The 15050-nt window shown below is 40.2% G+C and overlaps 1 protein-coding gene across 1 annotated transcript; it reads left to right on the plus strand.

Annotated features, from left to right (window-relative positions):
• On the plus strand, positions 1 to 11887 carry LOC132787521 (dynein axonemal assembly factor 5). Its single transcript, XM_060794619.1, has 3 exons — positions 1 to 534; positions 2965 to 3254; positions 9065 to 11887. The coding sequence occupies exon 3, from the start codon at positions 9125 to 9127 to the stop codon at positions 11660 to 11662; it is 2538 nt and encodes an 845-aa protein (XP_060650602.1). The 5' UTR covers positions 1 to 534; positions 2965 to 3254; positions 9065 to 9124; the 3' UTR covers positions 11663 to 11887.
• The last annotated feature ends 3163 nt before the right edge of the window (positions 11888 to 15050 follow it).

The raw sequence follows: 15050 nt of genomic DNA on the forward strand, positions 1-15050 counted from the left end.
CAGCAACAGCAGCAACAGTTTCCAATCGTCATCGGTCGTTGGCTGTTTTGGTTGTTGTCGTCGTCGTCGTCGTTGTCGTCGCTGCCGACGTCGTTTGCGTTGTCGTCGACATCGTTTTCGTGCTTTATAGCGTTCACTCAGAAGTCGTTTAGAATCGCTGCCATCGTTGTCGTGGTCGGTATTGGGTATTCGATATCGGATTGTGCTTGTGCTTTCTGTGCTCTGCTCTGCTGTGCTGTCGGTGCCCATTTGAAGCACACTCACAAATTGCTAGCGTCATCGTCATCGTCGTTTCTCTGTCGCTGTCGTCGGCGTGGATAACTTTGGACGACGACGACGCGTTACCCGTTCGCGCAAAAACAAAAACAAAAACACAATCGTTTAACGCTATAAACACAAGTGGCTCGGCCGGATCCGGATGGACGGATAGACGGACACACGGACACCGTCGGACAGAAGATAGTGAAGCATATTTCGGACGTTTGATATATATCGAAAAGTCAAATTCAATTTACGCGCCGGCTTATTATAAACGTAATTATAATGAGGCATAGGCCATTAAAATAGCATCAACAGCAAACGGAACGACCCCCACAGAGAGTGCGAAAGAGAGAGAGATTGTGTGTGAGAGCGAGAGGGGGAAAGCATGGACAGAGTGTACTATTTTAATTAAGTGTGTTACAGCAACAACAACTGTCAAGAGAGCCGCAGCAGTCACGCATGTGTAGATGTATCTGAGCGTGTGTCGCAGTGTGTGTGTGTGTTCGAATATGTGTGTGTGTGCGGCTGTGTTTGTGCCGCTTTTGTATCCATTAGTCACACATGAAACTAATTAGCATTTCGGCTGTTTGTTATTGTCGCATTTGCTGGCCAAAAGAATTAGCGCGACAAGCGACGTCAAGCGGCATTCATTTCGCGATATACTTATTTACTTATGCATATGGCCCAAACACACACACACATACACATGAGTTTGTCTGTCTGGTTTTTATGTGATTTTTGCTTGGCATTTTCATTAATTTGTTGATATTGTGTGTGCGCTTTTGCTGGCCGACGGCAATCAGCAATGAAATTTATAAGACGACGTTGACGACGACGACAACGATTTTTGTGCTCAATTATCATCATCATCAACAGCAGCAACAGCAACCAGCAACAGCAACAATAACAATGGCAACAGTCAACGCGCGCGGCAACAACAATAAACACACATACAACACTTGTGTTCACGGCGCTAATTGCTGCCGTGTGGCTGGCGTCTGTGTATCTCAAAGATACTCACACTTGAAGCTTCTATTGTTGTTGCCTACTTACTCCAATTCATCTGTATGTGTGTGTGTGTGTGTGTGTTTGCTATTCGGTTCGCACGCTCTCCGACGGCAACAGCAACAGCAACGTCAACGTCAACGGCCAGCAATTTGTCAATTGAACCGCTGACAGGTTACGCAGCCGCACTGTTGTCCCATCCACATTCGAAGTTTGTTCATAAATAAATAAGTTATTGCCGTGTGCGCAAAAATGGAAATTGTAATTTTCACAAAATTATTTCAATTACCCAATTAAATTCAGTTTTGGTCGAGGTGTTATACACTTTATGCGTCTGTGTGTATGTGTGTGTGTTTGTGTTTGTGTGTCGCAAATTGAAGTCCACTTTATGGCCGCATGTCGTTGTGTGTTCGTTCCTCATTAATTACCCAACGTTGTCGTCGTCGTTGCTGTTGCTGTTGCTGCTGTTGTTGCTGCTGTGTACTGGCATGTTAATAACAACTTAAAAATAAATAACTATATAATGCATACGCGTATACAAAATACATAAATGTATATGTGAAAATGCAGAAATTGCTTTTTATCCCCGAAAAAGTTCAAGTTTTAATTGTCGGAACGTGCACAACGTTAACAAAAGTAAACAATTAAATAAACGTAATTAATTTTAAATTGGCAAGCAAAGCAGCTAAAGCCAGTTAAACAACGCAGCAATTTGACCTGCATAACTTCCCCCCTCCCACCCCTCTTTTTGCTAATAACTTTAGCTGCGCTTTTAATAACAATACATTAAATTGCTTATATATGTCTGACACGCCAATAAATACTTCATAAATGATCTGCTAATTCCTTCCAAGCAAAAGCGTATCGAAAACAATTTCATAATACATTTATTTGAATATTTCGATATTCACTTAGGAAATAGAAATTCTTGCTTAGTATTTATATAATAAATTGAATTAGCATTTAGTACAGATTACAGATGTGTGCAACAATCTTGTTGCAATTAGCTCGCCAAATGTCAAATGGCAAAATAATTAAACGACAAATAATATGTAATATACAATATGCTAAGTGTTTGCCAAATTTAAATATTTAGCCTAACGAAATATTTAAATTAAAATGCGGCTGACATTTTAATTGAAATTGAAAAAAAGCCCCGACGCGACGGAGACAAATCTCATTTCATTCAATTCAATTCAACTCGTAATGACAAAAATGCATTCAAAATACGTGAATCAAAAGCAAAAGCATTACGCAGTGGCTTTTGCCACTTATCAAAGCACTCATTTGAACGCATTCGAAAAATAATTGAAAAATCAAATGGAAACGGCGAAACAATAACAAATTGTGTAACTAATGCATAAAATCAACTCGAAATGTGTTTAAATGAATTTCGCAAAACAAAACAGAACTGAAATCTGGCCGAAAACCATAATCAATAATTGTCAACTGGCCCAGGCTAATGAATTAATTACATCTATTGCACTACCTCTCTCTCTTTCTCTCTCTCTCTTTCTCATTTTATTTTGTCATTTTTTTTTTTCAATTACAATGTTCTGATATTCGCATTTTTTATACTATTCTCTCTGTGTGTGTTTCGCTTTTTTTGTTGCTGCTGTTGCGTCGGCAGAGCAATTTAATTAAGCAAAGTGGATTAATTTGCGACTCGTTAGACTAATTAAGGATTATCGCCAACAGTTATAAAAACAACAACAACAACAACAATAAAGGGTGCAAAAAGGTGCTCCTCTAAACATAATCAACCAAAAAATAAAAAAAAGGATATGTGAATCAATTACAAGCACACAACAAATATAACGTGACCTTTTAACTAAAATCTATATATAGAGAAAAAAAAAAAAAAAACAATAATAAAAGTGAAGAAAAAAGCAACCAATCAACGTTTAATTGGATTTTCTCTGCTCGCCTTGACTTTTCGGATACAATTAACCATTCAGACGCCCTTCGACTTTCGACTTTCCACTGAGGTAAGTGACATCGATCAATGTGGGTGACAATCATCTTTAATAGTAGCACTTTAGTATTTATTCCGAGTAAATGCAAAGTGACATTCAAAGTGCGGGGCGATAAGAGAATGTCAGCATAAACAAATTACATGTTTAACAAGCCATTTGAGATGCACTTCTCAATAGTTTGTAAATACAGTTAAATGGGAAATCAGAGTGTGAATTTAGTAGTAAACAAATTTCGCTGGATTTCATAATTCTTATTAACCTTATCAGTCAACTCAACTAAATGGGTATTTAATTAATCATCGCTTATAAAAATATAAAGGTTACAGTCGAAACTAACTATGCTTGCTTATCAGGCGATTGATATAATAAAACACAAATAAAACAATAAATAAAGCCATTTCGGGGTTAATTAATGGTAGGTGAAAACATCTTAGCCATGTTCCACTGTAATTGGTCGCTTAGAATTGTCGCGTTTGTCTTATGTGCTTATCAATCTGTATGATTATTGTTGCAAATTGTAATTGCACTTGCTCGCTGATAACACCAGCGATATTGACATTATATATTACACTGATACACTCCCACCACCATAAACCCCCCACAAAATAGTTTTGTTTTGATAATAATAGTAGCAAATCTGCAATAATTTGAAAGAACTAAAAAATCAACAATGAAGTGTGCTCGACTGTGAGATAACCTCTACCCAATATCCATAAGACCAAAACCTTACGGTATTATTCTTAAAATATACCTAATAAATATACTGACTTCTCTTCAGAGCGATACCAGCCAATCACTTTTCTAAAAAAGAATATATTGGAGTACTATTTGTAAAATATTAAAAAATAATATGCCGAGATTATACTGAAATATACCAACATTTAGTATATATAAATATATAAATATACCAAAGTCGTTAATTGGTGTATTATTACAGTATTATTTGTAGAATATTTCAAAATAACATGCCGAGATAATACTAAAATATACTAAAAGCTATATTTGGTATATTCAAAAATATAAATTTATATCTCATTAATGGTTTATTTGTAGAATGTATCAAAATGAATGTAGCGAGAAAATACTAAAATATACAGAAAAATATATTTGGTATATAGAAAAGTGTCAAAATATACCGAAAGCAATAATTGGTATATCGATATACTAGTACATAAACCTTACCAAAGAGTAAAAAATATACCCGAATATCAACCAATGCATTTAAGACCCGACAGCAAGTTCCGTTATTTGCCATAATTAATTTTAAAATAACATAAAATTTCGTATAGGCACAAAGTTATAATAACCTTTTACTCGTTGGGTAACGAGTGTAAAAATGTTGACCTTCTTTTGGAGTTGCTCCAAAACTTATCAATGAACATTAGCTGCAATTTGTAATTGAAGTCAAGCGGCGGCGACAGCAAAAAAAAGAAACTCGCAGATACATTTGTAGATACACAGATACATTTGATTTGTCGGTTAGTTGCTAATGAGCACTTTCTCAGATAGTTTGCGATAAGAGTGGAAACAGTCTCATTTCTTTATCAGCCAGTTCTCTCTTAACATTTTCCTATCTATCTATCAAAACTATATTTTGATACGTTGCGTTCTTTTTGTTTTCTTTTGTTTGGCTTTGATTTATTGAAGCTTCTCAGTCTGTCGCCGGCGATGTTATCGCTGTGGCTTTTAAATAGAATGTCATGAGTATTATTCATAATTAAAAGGTATTTGTAGACTCATTCACAGCCATAGATACTCATCGCTTTGCGTCGCATCGCATCGCATCGCGAGCTAATACTCGTATTCGTACACAAGCAAGCGAATGTATTCTCATACCCAATAAACAAGTCGAGTTGGTATTTATCGCATAACTGGTTCGTATTACACTCTTAAATTAATTAAATTGTTACTCAGAGCCAGACTGCTTTGCGATTGAGTGATTGGCACATTGACAGACTGACAGACTGCCAGACTGCCAGCGTGCTCGATTGACAGATTGAATCGATCCAAAGAAAAGCGAACCGAAGCCAAGCGAACGGAACCGGACCGGTCAGTGTCCATTTGCCGGACAACTATGCGGACTGTATAAACAAAATTCTGTCGGCATTTAAATAACGCCGCCGATTACGCAAAATGCAAAAACCATTTGCGTCTCCGATTACCGTTTTATCCGTACTTCATTTTTTGCGTTCTCGCTAATAGCGCGCAAACAAAACAAACAAACAAACAAATCGAATAATAAATGAATAAAAAGAATAATAAAGGCATATGTTAAATCAAAATGAAAACCGCATGCGACGCTTTAAATACTTCACTGCTGACTCTTGTTGTCGTAGTTGCTGTTGTCATGGTGGCAGCTGCTGCTTTGGTTGGTGCTGCTGCGGGAAGTGTTGCCACAGCAGAACAGCCAGTAAATTAGCACAAAGCGCCGTTGACAGCAAATGCAATGCAAATAGCAACAAAAAATAAATATCAACTGACTGGCTGGAACGTGCAGTGGAAAAACAACAAAAAGAAACAGACTAGACATGCAGCAATTATGCGAATTGCGGGACACAACTGAGGCACATTCCATGCTTGCAACATTTTGAGTGCTCTTAATACTTTTTGCCGTCTAGCTAATTATGTGAGAGCTTAAAGAAGAAGTTCAAAATGGTACAAGAACATTTCAATTGTGTGTCTTTGTCTAACCCTACTTCCTATTTCCTTCAATTTTCAAAAAAAGAAAATATATACATATTTAGAATATCTTATTTTTTCAAGTCTACATAAACTTAAATCTACCATAAATTAATACTTTTATAATGTTGGAGACAACAAGCTTTCTTATGAGAGAAACTAAAGTTGCCATACTTATTTTCTTCTTGTTTATATGAGCATGAACCACATTGCGCTCTATTTTTCGGCTCTGCAAGAATTAGCTCTTCAGCTATGCGCCACATTCCATGCTGGCAACATTTACTCCCGGCTAGCGCTTAAAAAAATGCAAAATATTAAAAGGCAATTTGAATTGTTTATTACTGTTTAATGCCTTCATTATGCGGGCAAAAGTTTGCAGTGATTAAGCTGCTGATTAGCTATTGGAATCACGCAACTATTGCTGCATAGTTATTGACAAACAAATCAGAGCCAAAGAGCATTTATGGATGCTCTAATCAAAAAATGGATTTCCCAGAAATTTGTCAGCTCACACACACACACACGCTATCAACAGATGAGAGCGTGCACAATATATTCTAAGCAATGCTTTTGACGCACAAGTTAAAGCCAGAGTCCATTTGACTGATTGGTGCCGTCAGTCAGTCAAGTCGTCATTAAGTCTGTCACTTAAGCAGGCAATCGACGCAGTCGTTTTTTCAAAAATGAAACTAATTAGCAGCGAGCAGTGGCAAACAACATTCAGTGGCAAACGTCGCTGCCCCTTTTTTTCCATGGCAATCAATTGGAAAATTTGCATTTAGCCAGGCAAATGACAACGGCAATTGCAGCAGCAGCAACAGCAGCAACTGCAAATGCAACGACAGCTGTAACAAGTCCATTTTCAGAGTCGGTAAAAACAAATTAGAGCGCAGCATGACTAAAAACTCAAACGCAAACGTGAATGTGAATGTGAAGTGTGCATGAATAGAAAAATCTATCTTGCGCTCGGAGTACGGTGCGTATGATTATTATTAATTGCGAGTGTATCGACTTTTTAACGAGTATGTTATTATAAGTGCAGCCAATTTTGGACTTATCATTAGCACAGAAACGAGTTTGCAATGTGGCTAAAATGCAGTCATGCGGCTTCCGTGCTGCGCGGCTAAAATGTTATTTTAATTGAATCATTTTAACCATAAAATCACACACATATGCGCCATTGCTTTCGAATTGGAATAATAAAAAATATATATCTCTATATGCATATAAGCATATACTATGTACAGTACATGTATATGTATATATGTATGTGTGTCTGCCTGCCAGTCAGACATCAAATCAAATTGAATAAACGCGGTCCATTACTCTCCCAGTGATTTTGCCAAATGACTTCATTTCATATCAATTAAGTTTATTGGCCGGTGTGTGTGCCATGTCTGTATATCTGTATGTGTGTTGTTTTTGGTATGTGTTTTTATTAAAGTCATATAAAAAAAGGCGAAAAGAAAAATACACGCACACTTGCAAATATATATTCATATTGCCCTGCCTTTTGCCCATTGGAACGAACCTGAACCTGATTCATGCGCTTAATTGCTTTGGAGCGTGCGACGCTGCCTTTACCTCCAGCTACAGCTACAGCTGCTGTTCCACCTCTTGTTCCCCCACCATCTACATACCTACAAAAAGGTATGAAATCGAATTGTGTGCACAAATAACAGCAACAAAAAGTTATAAATGTTGCCCCATTGCCGTTGCCCGTTGCCCGTTGCTGGGGTCCAAAACTCGCAATGTGCAGCGGCGGCTTTCAATAAAAATGACAACCACAATTTTTGACAGAGTCCGAGAAAAAAACTCAACGCAAAACGAGAAACAGAAACAGAGAACCGACACACAAAAAAGTGCCTTATAAAATATGCTGGATAGCTGGAACGGGTCATATAAAGCTGCCACACTAGCTTCAAATGGGGCATACAAATGAAATGGCAAAAGCGAAATTGAAAAATGCCGCAAGGGCATCAAATTATTTCAAGTTTTAACTGCCCCCCTGGTGTGGGAAAAGATCTTCAGATACGACTGAGAGGGAGAACCATAAACCTTATTAGCTGTCTGATATGCAGATATATCTTTTTACTGACTACTGTGTGTGCCAAAGTGTTGCGTACAAACATTTAACATGCTGATTATCTGATCTTCTCCGAGTGTATTCTTTTCAAATTCAACTCTTTAAAATGTTTATGACCAGCACAACACACACATAAAATGTGCTCTTAGCCACCCACACTCTGTTTTTTCATTTTAACTATTATTTAAACTAGTCCATTGAATTAACAAATGTATTGTTAAGCCGTTTATTATACCGAGCATCATAACATTTGATGCCTTAACTCTTAACTTATCAACTTATATATATGCCAGTTGTATTTGGACTGCCCGGCCCATTTTTTTTTTTCTTTTATAACCCAATTTAGTGACCCAAAAATGCAATTAAGTTTTGCTCGATAAAAATAGGCATTTTATGTGATTTTTTATCAGGAAGTCGAAACGCCTACACCGCCCCCCAATACAGCCAGCGTTGGCTGGGCTGGTTGGCAATCAATCTTAGATATTGTGTTGGTTCGTTCGTTAGTTCGCTAGTTGCTTTGCTGATAAGAAACGACACCGCAATTAGATAGCTGCATCGAAGATAAGCAAACCGAACCGCTTTTAATGAGTCCGACCGCGGCCGCTCATAAAAGACAGCGGCACAAATTGCGCACCGCAACGCAGCTCGAGGAGCGGAGTTTCCAGAGAAATTTCATTTATGACTTGTTAATTAGTTGGGCAAACAAACATATACAATAACAGCAACAACTTCATACACATAACTGTCCACGGCACAAATTCAAAAAAGTGCGCCCAAAACGCACGCTTGACAACACTGTCAACACGAGCAATTGGCAATTCGCAGCACTGCTGCTGCTGCTGCTGTTGTTGAGTCAGCTGTGTGCGAAGAAAACAGCTGATCGCCGGCATTCGGTGTGTTGTCAATGTGAGAAAGCGAGACGCAATGGCTCCGCGTTTAAACAACATAAACAAAATGTGTGATTAATTGAAACTTTGTGTAACTTAGCAACCGTTGCATTTATCGCCGTTTGCCTTTTGACGTTTTCGTTTCGTTTTCTGCCTCTTTCGTTCTACAGCTGCCCACAAATTCAGTTGAGAAAACAGCAGCTTAATATTTTGTTCAACTAAAATAAAAAATGAGCTTCGATCTGGACACAAAGACGATTTGCAGCGAACTCGAGAGCAGCGAGCATCGCAAGCGTAGCGCAACTCTTCTGAAGCTGCGCGAACAATGCGAACAGGCGCCACAAACCGTTAGCAGCGATGCCATTGCGGCCGACTTCGATGAACTCTATCTGCATCTGCTCAAGTGCTACGACGATCGCTTTGAGAGCGTGCGTGATCGTGCCGTGCTCGCCGTGAGCGCATTCCTCAAGCGTCTGCCACCCTCGGACTTCCATCTGCTCAATGTGGTCTCAACGCTGGCCGAGCGCATGGGCCAAGTGGAGACAGTGGAGCCCAGTGAAGAGATTCGTCTGCTGTATGTGGAGCAGCTGCATCTGATGTTACGTCAATACGCCCAGATGGGCAATGTGGGCGTGTTTCGTGAGTGTTATGCGCAGGTGATGAAGGTGCTCGTCAAGGCCATCAAGGATGATTATGCTGCAGTGCAGCGCGAAGCTTGCGCCACGGTCGTGCAACTTGCACGAGTGGCAGACACTCACGAGTTGCAACCATTTACTGAATCTCTGGTGGTCTCCTTGTACGGCATGTTGAATCATCGCCACTCCGCCGCACGTATTTCCGCTCTGGAGGCTTTGGGGCGTGTCTGCTTGCACATGGATGCCAGTGGCGAGAGCATGCGAAGGTTCTTCATGGAAGTGTCGCCACTGCTGATGGACTCCATGCCGTTGGTGCGTCGCGAATGCGGCCAGGTGGGTGTGCTCTTGCTGCTGGAGCTGCGCGATCGCTACTCGTTCTTCGAGCGCATTCTGCCGCTGGTCTTGTGTTGTCTGAAGGATGATTCGCCTGAGGTCTTGTCGTTCATTCAGCCATTGTGGGTAAAGTGTGGCGAGCAGTTCTACGATGAGAACGAAGCTGAGCTGTCGCAGCAAGAGATCTGTGATCCACAGGTGGAGAACTATCCAGCGGGCGTGCAACGTCCCACGATCGGTTGTCGCGGTCTTGTGCAGCGATCGCTGCGTCTGCTAACGCTGATCACACGCGAGACCAGCGACTGGAAGGACAATGTGCGTCTCCACGCACTGAAGCTGCTCTATCAGTTCGTGCTGCACGCCGAGGCAGCCATGACGGCCAAGTTCTTTGAGATCTACGGCCAAGTGGCGCACGCTTGCTGCGATCGCGAGCCGGTTGTCAGCGCCGAGGCCAAGAAGGTGGCAGATCTCCTGGGACGCGTGCTCGCATTCAATGCCTGGATCGAGCATGGCTTCGATGGCCTTGAGCGCAATGCACGTGAATCGTTTTTAAAGTGTTTCTACTACATGTTCACCGCTGCCTTGGGCGGCACCTACGATCATCTGATGCGTCTGTGCAAGCTGCTGAAGAGCTCCGATTACTCTCACACTTTGAAGCCAGGCTTCCAATTGTACATACTCAAGATGCTCGAGACGGTGCTGGACAAGTCGAGCAAGGTTACAGCCAGCATGGAGCAGCTACGCGATCTCTATGAGCTCATCTATGTGACTGCCATGAAGGTGATGTCGTTGTCTTATGCTCTGGCTGGCGATGTGAATGCGGATGTCGAACGTGGTCAAGTGATCCTCAAACGCATTGTGGCGCTGGAAGAGATCACGTTGAGTCAGCTGCACGAACGTTGGTTCCATTTGGCGCTGCTCGATGTGGAAAATCTAGATGCAGCGCTGGACGAGAATGCCGAGCCAGTGCTAATGCTCTACGGTCTCATTCACCTGGGTGGCATACGCTCCACCTACTTGCCACAGCTGATCGAGAAGGTGCAACTAGTCTTTGGCCATTGCAGCGACAGCGCGCAGGTGCGCATCTTCAGCATCCTCTCGATTGCAGCCTTGGATTGGGGACGCACAGTTTGCGTGGAGCGCGAGCAGAGCACACAGTTGCTGAGCGAGTTCATCACTGCCATTGTGGAACCCTATTTGGCATGGAAGGCGGGCGCTAGTGGCGAGGCAATGCGCTCCATGGCCATGGCCACGTTGTGTGCTCTGGCCCAAGGCGCCAGAGAAGAGGCACGTGAGGTGCTGCCCACGCTGGCCAAGCATATGCCCAGTTTACTGGAGGATCGCAATGTGACGACGCGGCATTATGCCATCAAGGCCATGTGCTACTTCCAGGACATGTCTGTGGAGGCCTTTAAACCTCTGGCATATGCCACAATGCAGCGCATGGATGATCCCTCGGCCGGCATACGTGTGATAGCTGCCACGGCGGTGGGGAAGATGCGACCACTATTTAAGGAGGAAGCGGCAGCAGAGGAAGGAGAGCGAGAGCACGAACGTGAAGTGTGGGAGGCGTTTGTGAAGCGTGCCATGGATCTGCTGCTGCTTTACCACGAGAGTCCCGAGAAGGAGATGAAAGCGGCGGCTCAAAAGTCACTCACAGAGCTAGCCAAATCCCATCCAGAAGCTTGGGAAGAACGCTACAAACGTGCTTTATCGATGGCACAAAGTAAAGACGAGCTGACAAATCTCTACTCTAAAATGAGCATCAAAGATGAGGCTGAAGCTGATGTGAAGGATTAGCTTTAGTGTAGTTTTTAGCAATTTTGTAAATCATTCACATTCATATCTTTTTGGCTGTTATTGCGTTCCCAATTTGCCGCGTTTTGCATTAATTGCCCGATCTGTCGAATTTCTGAGTAGCAAATTATTGTAAACACACAACGAGCAAAATGTGCAGCTGCGACTGATGAAATTGCATTAAGCATTAAAGCATTTCCAAATCACCATCAAATGTGTGTTTTGTTTTGTTTATTTTGCGCCGCTGCGCTACACATTTTTTTGTTTGATGAATTCGCTTGATGAATTGTGGCTAGCACTCGGTCGAAGGCGGGGGCCAATAAGACGCGAGTTATTACAGCCCCGATCGCATATTTCATCTTAAAGTACAAATAAATCGCATTCGAATTGGGGCCAATTGCTGGGAAACTCAAAGGAACTGCAACTATTCTAAACAAAAGCACAGCAAACTGAACACTGATATAGCAATTTATTATTCCAACTGCATATTTTTTATTATTCTGAAATCATTTAAGATTCCTAGTTTATTTTCCATTTAAAAACAAAAGTTGCAAAAAATTAAGGATTACAATTTTAAAGGAATCAATGGATTTCAATAAGGGTATAGAAATTATTTCTATACTTTATCCAGATTAACGTATATTGAAGTGGTTCACGTATTTAAATCTAATGAATTTAATAAAATCATTTAAATTCCTAAATTGAAACTCAAAGGAACTACAACTATTCCTAACAGATTTGCAGTAAATTGAGCAGTGATAGAACACTAACGATATCTTATTATTCGTAAAGTCATTTAACATTTTTAGTTGCACTTGTAATTCTTATTAAAAGTAATAATTAAAAATCAATCACTTAAATCATAATTTCAAATAACACAATGAAAAGAACAAAGCATGATTTTAAATGTTATGCATTTGTTTAATCAATTAGAGCTTTCACTTAAAACTTAACGAAACCAAGACTTTTTAAGCAAACTGCAATATAAACTTAGGTTGATGGAGCAATTTATTGTGGAACTATATGAATTTTATTAATAATTTCAATCCGAAGCAATAATCAATAAGTAGTTCTTTAAATAGTTACAATAAATTCAAGCAGTCTACGTGGTTATTATTATTTATTTATTATATTGAAGCTAGTATTAAATGCTAAATTTAAAAGAGTCTGCTGGGGAATTTTTTGTTTTAAAGTCTTACTATAAATTTGTTATAAAAATAATACCTTAAATTATAATTTCAAAGATTATTAAAGTAATTCATGGTTTCATAAATTTCATAAAATCACTTAGAGCCTTGACGCCTTTCAGTATTTGTCCTTCATTGAGTTTTAAGGGATTTGCTAGTTTTTCTCTCTCATTTTGTGCATCATTCATATCAGAAGGGAAAAAAAATGTAATATCTACATGCTTCTGTCAAATGAAACAAATATGCATTCAGTTATTGCAGTAAACAAAAGGTCTGCGATTGAAATTGTGAAATTGTATTTCTGTGAAAGCTGCAAATGGCAAAAATGTTTCATATTTGACGTTCTACAAATACGCATCGATTCCCCATTTTTTTTGCCGATAAAAAACATCAACAAAAAAAATATGTGGAAAAAAATGAAAACACTTTTTGCCCGCCGTCAACAACATGTGAATGCACTAATATATTTACAGTTCATTGGAAATGAATTGTTTAATTAAACTGCCATTTTTCGTTGAGAAACGTTATTAAACGTTGCCCCCTTCCCTTCCCTATCGCACTCGCTAGTTTCCGCTGGCAAACAGGAAGTTGTTCGCACAGAAAGTGTTGCATAATTTTGTGCGCGTTGCTTTTAGAAGTGCAGTTTAAGCCGCATTTGATTGGTTTACGGGTTTGTCATGTAAGCCCGATTTTTTGACCCACATACAAAACTAATTTGTCACAGTTTGGCTCTGGCAAAAAGTTTGCACTTAATATTAAAACAATTTGTCTAATTAAGCAAAAGCGTACAAGTTTCTAATTAAAATACACACACAAAAAATGAAGGGCGGATAGAGTGAAAGACAGACAGACAGACAGGCAATGACAAGCTTCCTATGACGCCCCTTGATTGCCACGCCCTCGCTCAAGCTGTTCGCCCTTTTAAATGACGCAAAGGCGCCGCACAGCACGACACACACACACACACACACACTCGCAACACACACATAACATATGGGTGGAAATTTTATGTGCGCTTAATTGCCAGCAAATGAGCGTAGCTTTTTGTGTGTGCGAAAGCAAACACATCTAAATGACTAACTGTAAATAAATGAAAGCGCCAACACACACACATTCGCACACACATATCCTTGCCTTGATGTGCACTTAATTAATTGCATTTGGTTTTGGTCAGGGTAATTAAAAATTCGCCAGCACAGCGAGTCCAATTTTAATTTCATTGCGAATATAAATTGCGAGCCAAATGAAAAAATATAAAACGTAAAGAAATTGCTGTTATAATGCCGAAGAAATGCTGCTGTCGATGCTGGGCGTGGCATCGTGTTGGATTATCATTATTGTTATAGTGAAGCTCATTAAACTAATTATGTCGTACTCAAACTTCAAAGACTCGGAAAAATGAGATGCAACGAGAGCAAACGAGGGAAAGTCTGAGGTCTGGAGTATGGAGTAGAGTAGAGTAGAGTAGAGAGCATCATCCACAAACGACGAACGTTTAATTAATCCTTTTCAGGCAGAGACGCAAAAGCACACACACACACACACACACATACACATACACATAGAGTTATATACATGGATATTGCGACTACTGCGCACATCGAGTAAACAGTTATAAATGCCTTGCGAAGGCAAAGCCAAAGCCAGAGCAAAAGCAAAGGCAGACAGACGACTTCATTGTCGTCGTCCTTGGTGGCGCACAAATTAAATGCTACATTCAATGCCATTTTGAAATCATTTCGAGTGCCGAGACCCCAAAACCGAGCAGAGGGTGAAAAGGGTGGCTGAAAGGGTGGCTGACTGGCTGGCGACTTGTCAGGATGCAGCTAGAAAGTTGCCAACTCGGGTTGCCCGACTTCTGCCGCAATTGAATTTCGTTAGACCGCCCTAACCCATTACCAAATAAATACAAAAAACAGAAAATGTGAAGAGAAAACGAAAATCAACTACAGCTGCCAAGGTTGCCAGCACCGAAAAATACCCTGTAAAGTAAAAATGTAAATATCAAATTAAAATATGTACTCAAGAGGTATTTGCTGCGGGCAATTTGAATTTTACTTTTATTACACACTCGCAAAAAAGAAAAGTGAGTGAGTTAAAATTGCACATTAACTTATTCGACTCGTCGACTTGTCGCATTTTTACACTCGGCTGGCTAAACATAAAAATGTTGCTTGCAATCTGACCCATTTCCCAAAGAATTT

Source organism: Drosophila nasuta, chromosome 2R (genome assembly GCF_023558535.2).
Source record: "Drosophila nasuta strain 15112-1781.00 chromosome 2R, ASM2355853v1, whole genome shotgun sequence".
In the NCBI taxonomy this organism is placed as follows: domain Eukaryota; kingdom Metazoa; phylum Arthropoda; class Insecta; order Diptera; family Drosophilidae; genus Drosophila; species Drosophila nasuta.